Below are 15,529 nucleotides of genomic sequence, written 5' to 3' on the forward strand. Positions count from 1 at the left end.
ATCAGATTTTAAAACATATATTTTCTTGATTTCCGGTACCCAAATATTTGATTCACCCACTTCATTAGAAAAAAAAAACTACTTAGGTATAAAATAAACAGCACCACCCGAACAGTAGGCACCCACAGTAGAGTCCAGTTATCGAAGAAACGATGTACTTCGAAGCCCATTCATCATTCGATACTTAAGTCCATAGACGACTAAATATCTAGAAACGGCTAAATGTTTTTGTCGAAACCCGCCCCCCGCCGGCGCGGAGCGCGGCCGGGGGCCTCACTTCTGTCTTTACCGAGCACGCTAGTGCGCCACAAAATATTTACAACCGATGCAGGTCCCGAAAACGATTTCGACCCGCGAAAGTCCGCAGCTTCGACGACAACGACACGCGGCGATCAGTAGTCGGGCGCGGTCGGCGATCCTTTACAAGGAGTGCGCCTCGTGTCAGACGTGGCTCTCGAGCGGCGGGCGCGGCGGCGGCACCAGCGAGGCGGGCCAGGCGGCGGGCGCGGCGCTGAGGTCGGGCGACGACGTGCGCGTGTGGCGCGCGCTCCAGCCGTCCTTGTCGAAGTCCTTGGTCCCGCCCACCGTGTGCCGGCGCTTGATGCCGCGCTCCGGCATGCCGTTCTTGCGCTTCAGCTTGGTCGAGCGCCACGCGCCCTCGCGCCTCCGCACGATGTTCCACTCGCCCTTCTCGAGCTTGCTGAGCCGCTCGCCCTTGTTGAGCGACTCGGAGCGCTGCAGGCGCGCCTCCGCGCGGCAGTTGAGGCTCTCGGAGCGCAGCACGCGCGCCTCGCTCCGCTCCGGATCCCTGTTTAGGGACTCGGAACGTTTCAGCTTGGAGCAGTCCACGTCTTTTTCGCTGTCGTTTTCGAGCGCGGCGCTGTTGCGCTTCACGCACTCCGGGTTGGACGGGCGCAGGCCGTTTTTGTAAGAGGGGTAGAGCAGCCGATCGATGGTCTTGTCGTTGTCGGGCATCGTCTCGGACACCTGCGAGCGGGTGTCGACGTCCTTCTCGTCCTCGGTGCTGCGGGCCTCGTCGTTCTTTTTTGGAATGATGCAGTTCTCCTTCTCCGAGTCGTCGTCGTCGTGGACGTCGACCGGCCGCGTCGGCCGCGGCCAGCGCGCGTCGGGCTCGTCGCTGGAGGAGGAGGAGTGGCGCAGGTCGCGCGCGAGCCACGCGGCCTTGAGCTCCTGCGCGCGCGCGGCGGGCGACACGCGCTCCTCGCGCTCGCTGTGCTCGGACGGGGAGCTGGACGAGGACTTGCAGGTGCCCTCGGTCTCGACCTCGTCCGGCTCGGGCTCGTCCGCGTACGGGATGCTGCCGTCGTCCAGCGGCGACGAGTTGTTCAGCGTGCGCAGCTTCTGGTCGAACGTGCTCGTAAGAGACGACACCAAATCTCCGGTTCCTACGACAAATCAAGTGAGAAGTTAGTTATGTTAATGCAGCTTGTTTATATAGAGATTTAGTAAAGAGAAGATATATTTAGACGAGCCGTTCGTCTAGAGGTACCTTCGGACACGTATATTGAAGCGTGTTAATGTTGCACGTTAAGAGCGTGACAATGAAGTGAGATGATCGTCGATATGGACATGAATGGCGGTCGCTCGGACGTCGAATGCTCGAGCATGAAGCCGTGCTGTCAGCAGCCGTCGGTTCTAAGCGTTAGTTTTTATCGGAGCCGCTATTTGTTCGCATGATCCGTCGATTAAGTAACTTGCCTCAACAACTTGTCAACTTCACCTGACTTTTCTCAACGGAAGGTAAATCTGTACATCAATTATTAATGAAATCGTTGGTCGCGTGAGAACTGCCAGTGAAGTTAACTGTTTTTGCAAGATATTCAGGAGATGCGAACAAATCGCCCGTGTTAACGGAGCCGAATGCGTACACGCAGCACGCACACACTTGCAACACGCACGCTCACATTCCTATACCTTTTAATGTGGACAAAAGAAAGGGATTGCTGTGTCTACTCTCTGACGTCAGTACTGCACACCTAGTGGGGCAAATAGTAGACAGTTTTTATTGACTGCACAGAAGGAAAAAGTCGATATGGCCAAGTCAAACCAGTTGAACATAAAGGAATTGCGAACTTGTTTATGTTTAGGGATACTCTTTCAATTAAAATTACTTGCTCAATATCATGTCATGACACTTCTGGTACATGCAGATGGCATTGCAGATTTTAATTCAGTAAATGGTGTATTTATTCCACTGATAGGTAATCGAAAAATAAGTTGTCTCTGTCTCTCTACGAATGAAATTCTTACTTACCATCGATGGAGAAGCTCTGTAGTGTGTGTGTGTGCCGCGAGAGCTCTTGGCGACCGCGGCCCAACACTGATATGGATTCCATCTCCACTCTGAAAACACACAATATGTTAATAAAACATCCGTCAGTGTTTGTGAAATCCAATTTTTCAGCATAATCTACTTTAACTGCCCCACAAGTTTAAGGCGATATTATACTAGGTTGTTCGATCCAGAGGCCCCGGGATAAGGCTACGAGTAGGATGATCATGTTGATGATAAAAGTGGCTGTGTAGAAAAAGGGATGTTAACCGGTTGTTCCGAATCTCGCACACGGTTGAATTCACAAACAAAATGATGGGTACTAACTTGTTGCCTCCCTGGCTGAACCGGTGCGGCAGGCCGTCGTAGTCGGCGAGGGTGGTGGTGAGGTGCGCGGGCGGCGACGTGAGCGGCGAGTTGGGCGGCGAGGCGCCTGGCGACGCCTCGGGCCGCTTCTCGGCCTCCGCCCACTTCTTGCTGTCCGGCGACGGCTTAGACCGCGGCTTGCGCTGGATCTTGCGGTTCGCCGCTGAGATGATCGACGATACGATGTCGCGAGTCGACACGTCTTTTCCTGGAAATATGATAAATTTTGGGAATTGTGGCACGTCCGATAATTTTAAGGCGACTTCATTTCAAATTCATTTCAAAAAATAAGAGCTTCAAAAGCGATGTTCGTTCTTAATTAGTTTCTTTTTTGATAGGCACAGAAAATCGGTGGTTAGTAAAAATGTTGCATAATGCTGTCCAACTGGCCGGCTTCATAAGCGGCGATTTATTTACCGTTCGCGCCAGGCTCGAGACCCATAAGCTGAGTCATGCGTTTTAGCTAAAAACGATTTGTATGGTGGCCTGGCGTATTGTGTACGCTCGGCGGTTCGTGGCCATGAATGGGTTATTCTATTGAAAAAAGCCTTTAGAGGAGACTAGCGCGTACCTACACGACATACCTAGAGAAGAATTAGCACAGGTATCTATACCGGAAAATAGTTTTGAGAAAATGAAATCCTACGGAAAGACGTTTTCTTCGAAATTATATTTATGGGAGCCATACGGGACAAGCTGAAATAAAATAGTGATGATAGACGACATCCAGGCAAGAATGGATGAGACTAGGGATTTTCCGCTGAACGTTAAGATGCTCAAGATGAATTGTCCTGTTAATAAGTGACTAGTGAATGATTACCGCGGATGTTGAGTTTGGCAAAGGTGATTGGCCGAGAGCCATGTTGGATTACCTTCGATCTTCTTGACGTTGTGGATGAGGAGGTCGCGGGAGGGCGCGGGGGCCGGAGACATCTCCTCCGCGGTCGTCGGGGGTTCCACTGGGGGCTCGCCTTCCTCCTCTTCGAAATACCAGTCATACTGCAAAAATAAACGATAATTAGGACGAATGCCGGGCAGGAAGTAAAAAAAAATATACGTCATTCAGTAGGAGGCTCACGTGAGACAGAAAAGACTCGATGATGCGGCACTGACTGGACATGTCATTGACCATCGCGAGCATGTCGTCGCTAGCACCGCGCACCAACGTTGGTCCAAACACGATGGCCAAGTTTCGAGCTTCCATCTTGTTGTGTGACGAGTGCGCTACGACGCGGCGCAAATGTTCGATCAGGTACTTGAGTGTTTCATAGTGAGCCTCGGGCAGAGCGTGGACTAGACGGCGTAACTCCCGAGCTCTCTCAGGTGAGCGATCGGCCGCTGAAAATACAAGTAAAAAGTTCTAGAAAGATCCTGATATCGACGAGATGTCGAGTGATATCTCGGTTAGAGACGCACCATTCATCACCGCTTGCGGTAGGTACTAACAATAACTCGACTCGCTACAACTAACATGAAAAGCCGAGGCTCATTGCCAACAATTTGCTAAAATTAATGAGCGTTTGGATAGTAACATTTTCATTAGGTTTTCGACGAACTTCTGAAGAGTGCATGTAGAGGATAATTTGTTACTTGCCAGTGACAAAAAAATCTGGTACAATATACATGACCGTAAACTCTTTAGAAGTACCTAGTTTGCATGATTTTTTTTAAAGTTGTAGGTGGCAATCTTAATTGAGCTCTTAATTGGAAGAAGACATCTGGCATTACGGTTGGTGAACAAGTGAGTTCTCCTTCAAAATAATTAATAATTTAGGGCACACGTGTCGGTCAGCTGTTAGATATCAGACACAGCGAATCTAATACCTAACCATCTAATGCAAACAATATCTATTTCCTAAGGGAAAGTGATATCTACTAGAGCTCGGCGATACTCTGGTAGATGTTGATGTGTCACTGATAGGTAGGTACTTGTTAACGGTTGTACTTCCCAAAAAGGCCAAACCTATCTTGCTTTATTCTTACCAATAAAAGCGGGATACATGTCAGCCGTGAGCAGCGGATCAGGCAGCCGCCTCAGATAAGCCTTGAGCAGACTCGAGGCGACGTGCACATCTGCCCACCGCGGGTCGCCCTCCGGCGGAGGCTCGCCGCGGTCCAGCGCGGCCGCCAGCGCCGCCACGCCGGCGGCGTTGCCCGGCACGCGGTACACGCCCACTGTGCGGAGACCGAAGGCCTGCGCATGACAAGAAAAATACTGATGACTAAGAACAGCTTATCCGTGGAGGATACATAGTTCTCTTCCACTGCAAACTTTTGATTCTGAAATTCAATTGTTTTATATGTACCTCCACAGCATGTGCTGGCAGCGTGACCGCTCTCGGCACCAGCGGGTGCTCCGGGTCGGTGGGGCAGCGCTCGAGCGGCGCGCCGAGCCACCCTGACGTCGGCGCGGGCACGGCCGCGGCGCCGCCGCCGTGCATGCGACGGAGCTGCTTCGCCATGCGGCCCTTCCATGTTTTATTCTTCGGCGATGATGGAAGGGTTGGTGTTGGCGGTCCTGAGGAATTAAGGAACATTATAATGCGGGCTACGTATGATGGAATCAATCGATGAATTGTTGAATTGAATGATGGATCGTTTTATTGACAAGAAGCATGAGCCATAATCTAGTGGCAGAGTTTTGTTACTATAAAGTCGAATGAGACTGCTGTTCATAATAACTTACCGGTGGGCGACCTGTTGCGGCCGATCTTCTTGCTGCGCTGCGGCGGCAGCGGCGAGGGGCAGTCGGGCTGCGCGGGCGCGGCCTCCGCCGGCGGCGGCTCCGCCGAGTGCCGGCGCAGCGCCGCCAACCAACGCTGGGCGTCTTCTGGTCCCTCCGCCTGTTACATAACGTTCAATTGGTCAAAATGTTTTTGTTTGTTGTTTCTGTCTTCAAAACCTCTTCCTCTCGCTTATGCATGGCCGGCCGGGCCGGGCTAGAGTTAGCGCATTATACAATTGGGGATTTATCCGATCTGGTCCTCAAGGAAACAGTTTAATCTGACATGGTCCGATCGGTGAAAAACTTACATGCATGATATTCAAGAATTGCCTAACCGTAAGTCTGTGAAGCTTACCTGTAGCAGCAGCTCAGCGCCGGCGGCAGTGGTGACGCGCACGACGTGTTTTCGCTTTGTATAGTCATCGGCCAACGCCGCCAGAGAGTACCGCATGTCGAGTGTGTCGCGCGAGCTCTCCGCGCCAGGTGTGGATCCGCTCACGGCGCCAGGGCTCTGTAACAATGAAACAACAGATAAGTAGGTACTAAGGCGTCGTCTGATACTCAATGTAGATTCGTGTTTCTTTTTTCTGATAGTTTGGGACTTGGGACTATTAAAATCTACAAATTATTAGGTACGCTAACGTCGCAATTGCTGTGCAGAAACCTACATGCAGAGACTAACTCATTTCAAAGAGCAAAGAGCTTATGACTAAAATTACCTACTGTGGTGGTCTCAGCTGTCATTTAAAAGTAATGCTTTTAGAAATTACGCCCAAAAACAAGTTAGCATCTAATCTAGTCACGTACTCACGGATCTAATCTAAAAAGTTCACTTTCACCCCTAATTACGGTTATACCGCGCTGAATAAACGTGAATCAGACAAGTGCTCGAGATTCGACGCCATTATCTCTGCAAAGGCGGCATTAATCAAGCGAGCGAAACGCTGACTCGGTCACCGGCTTATTAACCGAAAAATATAAAGGCCAAGTGCGTGTCGCGTGTGATGTTTGTTACACTGAATTAAATATCTTTCAATTAGGTTTCGCGTTAATGTTTGCTGACGATGATGTTTCTGGACATTATTCTTAAGTATACGTCTTGCCACTTTACCGACGGGATCCTATAGGATCGGTTTATATCATGGGTAGCCACCAATAGCTGAAGATGATGACTTTAAATGTAAGAAGTAGATCTGATACTGGTGTTGAGCTGTAAAGTGAGTAGTCGCTCAGCAGAGAATTGATACTAAATTGATGTGCATTAATATAGACTTAAGTAATATTCACTTAGTTTGTTTAGTAGAGTTTAAGACCTAGAAACAAAAAACTAAACGTTTTAGGTAGCCAAATAACGTTTTTAATAAGGAATCAGGGAACCCTAATAAAATACGATTGAACCGGTGGCGCCTACGCTCGATTAAAGATGAATTGATGCTTTGTATAGATCTCGGTAAGTAGCGTATTTGTCTATTTGCGCCCGAGGCCGGGCCGCAGCGTAGGAAATCGAAAGTGCAAACGACCGAATGCGGTCGCGGTCGCGTCTTCCGCGGCCCTCTGCTGATACCGATCAGTATAATTACAAGAATATTTCATGTGACGGATATAAATGGCCCTTTCGTTTTTAGACGGCCTTTAACTCAATAACAATTCTTGAAACTAATAACGACTCTATCTTGCACTAAATCATTTCGCAGACGTATTTTTTAATTTCTATTTTTAACAGTGAAAGGCCATATATTATAATAGTCGTCAAAGCTATTAAATGATACACTCCTTAATGGCTGTTAACCTTTCGTGAGCTGATATAATCATCGAGCATGTCGATCTCATTGTCAACGTGAGAAAAAGTCGCGATCATCATTCGACAGCTCCATTAGCACGGTTGACATTGTCTACCTGTTAAAAGACGATTTGGTAACGACTAGCTCATGAAACCAAACTTGTAACAAAGAGATTTCTATTTTGTGGATTTTGTTAGAAAGTTACCGATGATCACACTCTCGGTGGAAATTGCAAAAGGACTTGGCACTTTAATTTTGCCAACCACTTACTCTGTCATAAAAAAAGCGGCCAAGTGCGAATCGGACTCGCCCATGAAGGGTTCCGTAATTTATCATTCTCTTATTTTAGAAGTTACAGGGGGGGGGGGGCACACATTTTACCACTTTGGAAATGTCTCTCGCGCAAACTATTCAATTTAGAAAAAAAAAATTAGAAACCTCAATATCATTTTTGAAGACCTATCCATAGATCACACGTATTGATGAAACAAATTTTTCGAGTTTCAGTTCTAAGTTTGGGGAACCCCCAAAATTTATTGTTTTTTTTTTCTATTTTTGTGTGAAATTTAATGCGGTTCACAGGATACATCTACTTACCAAGTTTCAACAGTATAGTTCTTATAGTTTCGGAAAAAAGTGGCGGACGGACGGACAGACAGACAGACAGACAGACGTGACGAATCCATAAGGGTTCCGTTTGGCTACGGAACCCTAAAAAGCATGTATGTTTTTGGTGACAACATTACACGATCGTAACCTATTCAGATGAGTGCAATTAGCAGGTCAGCGGCACGTCGTCAGAACTCAGAAGTAGGACGCTGACGTAACGCGCATCGAGCGTCGGCGAGGACCGCGCACCTCCGCAGGAAACGCACTAACTAGGGGCAAATTAGCAGGGACCCTTAACGAGCATATTTCACTTGGGTAAATTAAACCCAAGACAAGACTCCGACCGCAACCATTATGTAGAAAGTAAACGAAAGAAATTTGAAACTAGCTAAAGTAATTGACCTGATAGATAGATATCTAGGCAGGAGTGGCGCCCGAAGCGTCGATATGTAATAACATGTTACTTGTAGGTCAATTGACTGTACCTTCAAATAATAGTCATTGTGAGACGTTATAACGCCCCCATATTACCTATATGAGAGAATTGCACGACTCTTAATGGTTTAACGATGTTTTAAAGTTGGTTCTAATTGATTTAGTGTCTCGCCGTCTACGCTGGATTGGGGTCTGTGTCAAGACACGCTTTATTGGAAATTTAATTACTTCCTCAGCAATTCAGTTTTAATTTAACCGTCACTTTCAGAGATTGGAAACTGACCTAAGTCAATATGTATTTTGATGTCACGACAAGTGGAATGAGATTCCTGTCGAGGTTTTCTCATGGAAGTTTAGCACGAAGGTTCTTCACAAAATCAGTTTGTACTGTTAAGGTTTTTAAAAGGCCGGCAACTCGTGTATGTCACCCCTGGAGACCTATGGCTTGTTTGCATATAGTATAAATGAAAGATACGATCTTGGTAGTACGCAAAAAAAATGTTCAAATGAAAACAGACTATAAATATACACAGACTGTTTAACACAAAACCTAAATATAATATATGTTTGTTATCTTCACTGTTATTTTCGTTGCACACAATAAATAGGCTGTCAAGAATATCACAACAGCGGGAGTACGCGAGAAGGTACAATACTTCTGTTTAAATTGCTTCGACGAAGCAAATGACAATTTTAGTGTCTACAAGCTCACCAGTAAATCTGTGTACCAGAGCGTCATGACTTGGCTGCAGTCCACAAGCGTCAGAAGTCACAATACATCGCGGCCTTCAATCCTTGTCCGGTACAATATGCACTCGCAGCCGGCACTCCCAAGCCCTCACTGCATCCAGGAGATTCACATGCAAACACTACCGGCAATAAACGCGGGCAACGACCCAAACTTCCAAAATACCGTCGATGATTGACACGGATCGGTTCGAAAGTGTTCCGTTATATCTCTCTGTAAATCATTCGGCATCGGCAGTTATCACGATTAGAATATCGATGCGTGAAACGGTAATGAAATTGAATTTCCGGAAGCACGAGTGCAGCGTGCGGGCGGGCGGCGCGCGCGCGGCTGAAGGACTGCGCGCGCGCACCGGAGAAAGTGATCCCGCGCAGACTCCGCGCCGTCTGCCAAATCGCCGTTTTCACGGTTCGGAAATTGATGGCATTTTCCGGACAGTTCGCTCACCACATCGACTGTATGTTGTAATTTATATTGTCCAGTTCTCACATAGGTACGTGCTTGACGTTTTTCTTTGATTTACTTAATTAAAATTGTAGTCATCACTAACACAAATAACACCTAATGATTCAATTAGACTGTACGAACCTAGAATTACTACATTTCTAACGTATGTATTAACTATTAATTTTCAATGAAACAAAATACAAAACAACAATGTACCACAACATTTAATCTACAAGTTTGTTCATTGAAAATCAACCTTCAGTCGTAGTTTTCGTTCGTTTCTTTGTTGTAATTTATGGTCAGCCGCGAACGACCGTCGCGGTCATAAATTTATCCGCAGCGAACGATACCGATTTGTCATACTTTTCCTCTGCCACCAGCAATTGAGAGAGTTCAACTTTTTTCACTACACGCTCGACTGCAATGAAATTTAGAGTTCGAGAAATTGGCGCTTAATTAGATATACAAAGATCTCACAATTGGTTGCCAACTATCGTGATTTTTTCCTCCAAAATTTTATTTTAAATAGTTTTCAGTGACAACTGGAGAAATCACCAGTCCTCCCTTTCTGAGAATTCTGAGGATTGTCGAAAATCTCATAGTATTTAAATTTACTAATGCGTGACAGACTCCTGAATCCTATGACGATAGTAAAATGCCTAATTCATGCCAAATTCTTTCGAAGAAATATGTAGTAGATATCTGATTTCAGAGCTGTCAAAAGGTTTTCCCGACTATGAAAACCGTTAAAAGTTGGGTTTCCTTGATATTCAGTACTGGTTATACACGTGGATAAGTGAGTAAACTCTACTAGCTGAAATCTTTAAAGTTTTCTTCCGTAACACGGCAAGTGCACGGTAGTTGAGTCACGGTTCATTGACAGTCTTACACAATAAGTTATGAGTGTAACACATCACACTAGGTCACGGTGGTCGCTGAAGCTAAATGACATTTGAGATAAATTAAAAAATAAAATTACAGCTAAAATTCTCCTTTGCAAATAAGACTGTAATAGTTTCTAGAAACTTTGTTGAGCACTGATTTACTAGTCGTAACTTGCTTTCTGAAGTTGCGAAAATAGTTGGACACTTACAAAGTAATAATCATAAAATATTGGAAAACGCCGCCGCGTACCAACTTATTTACTTCTTAATATATTTCGGACGACAGACGAAGATGATTGACGGCGAAGTGAATAGCCCATTAGGTCACCATTACTTGGACATTTTCAACGACGCTTTCTTTGAAATAAGTAACTTATTTCCGTAATATTTGCATTTCTATTTTACGTAACTATTGCGGCACTTCGCTCTGCACTTTGGGCTGACATTTTATCTAATTGAAAGCGCTTAGTGCCGAATGAACAATAAAACTTTGCTACAATCGGATGACTCAACGCCGTTTTACGACTGCAGAAGTGGTCTGGAAGGCTTCGCTATACTAATTTTGGTAAATATGAGTCACCGCATTGCGTAATGCGCTAGAAAGCCTGTAGGCTGCTTAACAGTGCTATTTTGCGTGAAAGATCGCCATAGATATCTTCTGTAATCGATTGTGCATTGCATAAGGTATAACCTAGACTGCGTTTTGTAATTTTGGTATAACTTTTTATTCAGGCTAGAAAAAGTGGAGCAACGTCCTTTAGACAGCCGCTTAAGTGACTATGATTCATAGAGCTTCACTGTCGCAACAGCAAATAGGTGGGTAATTAAACGCGTTAGTTAGCATACTTCGTACACTATATAACTGTTGGAGAAAAGGCTCTACAAGGAACAGTTTGCGTAAACTGTGTACTTTGTGCTTACAACGTGCGAGTTGTATGATCGCAGCCGGCTCTCGTGGACGAGGATGGTCTGAAGCAGGGATGTTGCGGGTGCCGATTTTTTGACATCCGCGGACGCGGATGCGGATGCGGATTTTTAAAGGCTCACATCCGCGGATGCGGATGCGGATGCGGATGTCAAGATAGTACCATAAAAAACGTCAAATATTACATTTTAGTAATTTTTATTTCAAAAAACCGGCCAAGAGCGAGTCGGACTCGCGTTCCAAGGGTTCCGTAAATTAAGTCCCACTCACGCTTGACTGCTCATTTCTAATAGGTTTTTTTGGTTAATGACTAAATACCTAGCAGTCTAGCACTTACGCCGATGCTAAGATGTTCCTGTACCGACCTGTTCCACATCCGCATCCGCATTAAATCCGCATCGATTTTATGCGGATGCGGATGTTGAAAATAATGCGGAAGTTCCGCGGTTGCGGATGCGGATGCGGATATTCGCAACATCCCTAATCTGAAGCATTACAGAACACAGAAGCCAGACGTCCCGATATCGGCGGGTTGCGTCAGGTGCGCGCGTCACGATCGCATTTGGGTCAGATTCTTCATACAATCATAGTTTACAGCCTATTTTTGTTTTATGGGTAAGAACTTTTTTGAGATAACGTAACAGCCGTTGCTAAATCGTACTTCAATGGGATAACATTGAGCTTTTTAGCAAATCAGCGTCATGAAGCAGCATCCTTGGCCTAATACTTTGAAAAAAATATACCAGTCGGATTGAAAAACAAAAACCAAAGGCATTTCTCAGAAAAATTAAGAATAGTAGTTTTTGTTACATATTTATATAGTACCTAATTTATGCTCATATTTTGCCATTATTTGCCAGATACAGATGTAAGTTCGTTTCTGTCCCAAATATATGATTAAGTGTCAAAACAGATCACTTGAGCACTCTTTCGTCAAGTAAATTCAATTAACGTCCACACTCGTGACACATTACGCATTAGTCAGTACACTGTATGGTCTGCCACGTTCGACGCCCCGTCGATTGCATAAATTGCATTACTCATAATACCATACACTGTCTGCCAGTTGGCAGTAAAATTAGATTTGCCCACAGTCTAAAAATTACGTATGTAACGTAGGTTTACTACTACGAGAATCGCAAAAGTAGGTAAGCTTAATTTAATAATCATCAAAGACAGAGGTTAAGTAGAGGTAGGCAAAGAAGCTTATTACGCTTGTTATTAAGGTCAAGCTTTGATGTAAATATGATTAATACACGTAATACTTAGTACGTCAAAATCGGTCATTGGCACGGTTGTTTCGAACGATAACCACAACTTACGATAAAACCCTAATAGTATTGAGGTTGACGTTATGCTATGAAATGTCATTACATCAGCGCCATTGTTGACATTAATTTGATTGTTACAGGTCGATTCACACATGTAAGGAAAGAGATTCGTAGTAAAATGTCAATATCGTCATAGGCTCTTAAATATGAATGAATTTGTATGTAGTACCTTTAGTATTTTTCACATGGTGACAGCTGTTATCCTGTATTTTGCGTAGTCTACTGGACATGGCAGCTGTCCCATACCAAAGCTATATTAAAAATGCTATAATAACAAAAGATGTCAATTCGCAATTTGTGTTTTTATTCGATACTTAAGAAATAGAGGCGATCACTGATAGCCTCTTTTCGAGTAGGTAAACTTATTAGTATTATTTAGCTAGTAAAACGATAGCGTTGTGCAACGTGCCGCATGTTAATCACCAAGCTGCCCCACTTCCAGCTTTGTGATTTTAAATGCCGAAAATAATTTATTATTACGTTTTCAGAACAAACGTACTGTATATCAGGTCACGGATAAAAATAACTCAAGTGTGTGAAGTTTACTGTCATTGTATGCTTCGATATGTACATTTATATTGCCTGTATGCGCGGCTGTGGCGGCCGTCAGGCTATGGGACAGATTCAGTAATTGCTGTACCTACCAAATAATATGGAAATTTGGGCTCACGAAAGTCTTCTGCGCTTTTCCGGGAATACGCAGGTACCTATTGTACCATGGTACTAGAAGTTGGTATCAGGTATTCTAATGTATGATAATGGATGTTTTGCAAATATTTATGACTACATTTCCATATTGTCACCACATACACAGTAGGAGACAGCGTGTGCGCGTTGCTAGGCGCAGCGAAGCGTGCGCCGGCGACCCCGAAACGCATCATTCGCGCTTCACCGGAACAGATCTCTCGGACGCTTGTGTTGCTTTGATGTCTCTATTGATTAATACATATATTCGTTTATAAGCAGTGTCAGTACTAAAGGTACAAATGTGTTTTACACATTTAAGCATTTGATAGCTTTTAATCATGCTCTAATTCGGGGATCTGTAAGTAAAGTAAAGTAAGAGGTGCGGAAACATTTTGTTCGAGATGTCGAATAGCTTATGCTAATAGGTGGCCTATGCTTGCGAATAGGTGTCTTCACAAGTTAGAAAGTAGGTAGTTATGTTTAGCAATGCAAAGCAAGTACTATTCAGCATCCACATCCTTCTCGCACTGTTTGTTTCCGTCAATCATTGTAATCCGACACCTGGCATGAATCATGGATCCGCGGCCGAAATAAATATGCAATTAGGTGTAGAAAGTAAACAATAATTGGCAATGCATTCGGCCCACTCAGGGCTTTCATGCGGAAACGACTGGAAGCGGTGGGTGTGATTGTCTTGCCGATTACGTATCTGCATTGTGCGGTTAGGGTTATGGTATGGAGTAATACCATTTAACATAATCGATGTAGGCATGACTTAATGAAGTTAAAAACTAAAAGCTCGACGGTAATTTTGACAGATTAAATGAATGCAGAGTTAAAAAAATACAGTGCAAATTTTCGGCAGCTGGCGTTTTTAGTACCCTTTATACACAATGGTGGACAGTAGACATGGACACGGTTAACCATAGACTAACCACAGATACTTGTCACTGGGTAATAAATCATTAGCGCCCTGTAATAGAGTCTCCTTAATTCCATTAAATGGTCGATTTAAAACTTTGATAAAAGTTTTAAGAAGATGTTCTTAAGCGCTTAGGATTTTTATATATCGTCCTTTAACTCAAAGATCAAAGACGTTCCGTGGTGTTTATAAAAGAAACGAGATTTTATCGATCTTTTATAAAAAAGAGTTCTATTTCTGGAATCAAATCAAACATTCGAAATTCAAAGTGAGTTCACGACCTTTAAGCAGCTTTTATTAATATTATGCTTAGAATATACAAATACCCGTACTTCTTAGACTCGGTCCCTGATTTTGAATAGGTATGTAAATACTCTTCTAAATATGCAAATACTTTTTCAAGTTGCCGATCTTTCCTTTTTCGCTTCCAGTAAATATATTTCCTAGGCAATAGTGCAGGTCATTCACCCCGGCAGCGGACGGACGCGTTGCACTACGTCCACGCATAGCATAGACAAGTGATGGTGGGATAAACGATAAAGCCCGGACTCACCGCTGAATGCCGAGCATGGCGAGTAGTCCAGCCAGCGTACACGTTTGGCACGATCGAGATCGTATCGACGTAGAATACAACATTTAAATGTAAGCAGTAGTAAGAAGGACCATATACTTTAATCGTTGTATGGTAATAAAGTTTCAATCGATTCTTAGTAGATTATACATGACAAAAGGGTCAGTAATAGAATTAAATCTGAACACACTAACAGGATAACCATTTGATAGATTTATTACTAAGTTTTACGACAGGACAACAACTTCAGACCTTAGTAACTATTCCTCATTCTTAGACAGCGAGGCAACTTATAGAAATATTCGCTGTGTTTTTTTCTCCCGGTAAGAAGTGTAGCTGCTACTTCCCGGACCAGCGGTAACTGTTGACGTCCTGTTACATGCACTTTACAATTTATATTTAATATCTTACGAGATATGTTTTTATGGATAAGTATTGCGGTATTATATAGATGAAATGATTAGGGTTTAGCATGGGTTGTGTAACTAACATATCTTCGCGCCACTTTTAAGTTATATCTACCAATTTTCAAGTATGTATTATTTCAATAAGAATGCTGGAAACTCAGAACGGAATTCCAAATATGTTTCTTTAAAATGTGTTGTTGTGGAACATTTTTTATGTAATTTGAGAATACGGAAGTCAATATTAATTTATTTATTTAAGCGTATGGCGTAACATTGTAGGCAATTGTCAATATTAATGAAGCGCATAATCTGTCGAGTGTATATTTATGTAGGTACCTATTATAAAATCATTAAATTAAATGACGCAGTGAGAAACGTAAAATAAACGCGCGACAGGT

At 44.0% G+C, this 15,529-nt stretch overlaps 1 protein-coding gene across 10 annotated transcripts in view; it reads right to left on the reverse strand.

Moving 5' to 3' along the window:
- Window positions 1-395: 395 nt before the first annotated feature.
- Window positions 396-15,529, reverse strand: part of LOC134648921 (rho GTPase-activating protein 21) — a 385,556-nt gene continuing 370,422 nt past the window's right edge. For 9 of the 10 annotated variants that reach the window (XM_063503536.1, XM_063503540.1, XM_063503539.1 and 6 more), the window contains 9 exons: window positions 5,740-5,895; window positions 5,346-5,502; window positions 4,966-5,177; window positions 4,643-4,853; window positions 3,738-3,997; window positions 3,532-3,658; window positions 2,621-2,867; window positions 2,276-2,364; window positions 396-1,406 (listed from right to left, as the gene is read on the reverse strand). In XM_063503536.1, coding sequence (XP_063359606.1) covers window positions 442-1,406; window positions 2,276-2,364; window positions 2,621-2,867; window positions 3,532-3,658; window positions 3,738-3,997; window positions 4,643-4,853; window positions 4,966-5,177; window positions 5,346-5,502; window positions 5,740-5,895 — 2,424 coding nt within the window. In that variant the 3' untranslated portion in view covers window positions 396-441. Of the gene's footprint in view, window positions 1,407-1,935; window positions 1,998-2,275; window positions 2,365-2,620; window positions 2,868-3,531; window positions 3,659-3,737; window positions 3,998-4,642; window positions 4,854-4,965; window positions 5,178-5,345; window positions 5,503-5,739; window positions 5,896-15,529 lie in introns of all 10 variants that reach the window. The other variant, XM_063503543.1, reaches the window with a different exon arrangement.

The sequence above is a fragment of the Cydia amplana genome, chromosome 6, assembly GCF_948474715.1.
Source record: "Cydia amplana chromosome 6, ilCydAmpl1.1, whole genome shotgun sequence".
Taxonomy (NCBI): Eukaryota; Metazoa; Arthropoda; class Insecta; order Lepidoptera; family Tortricidae; genus Cydia; species Cydia amplana.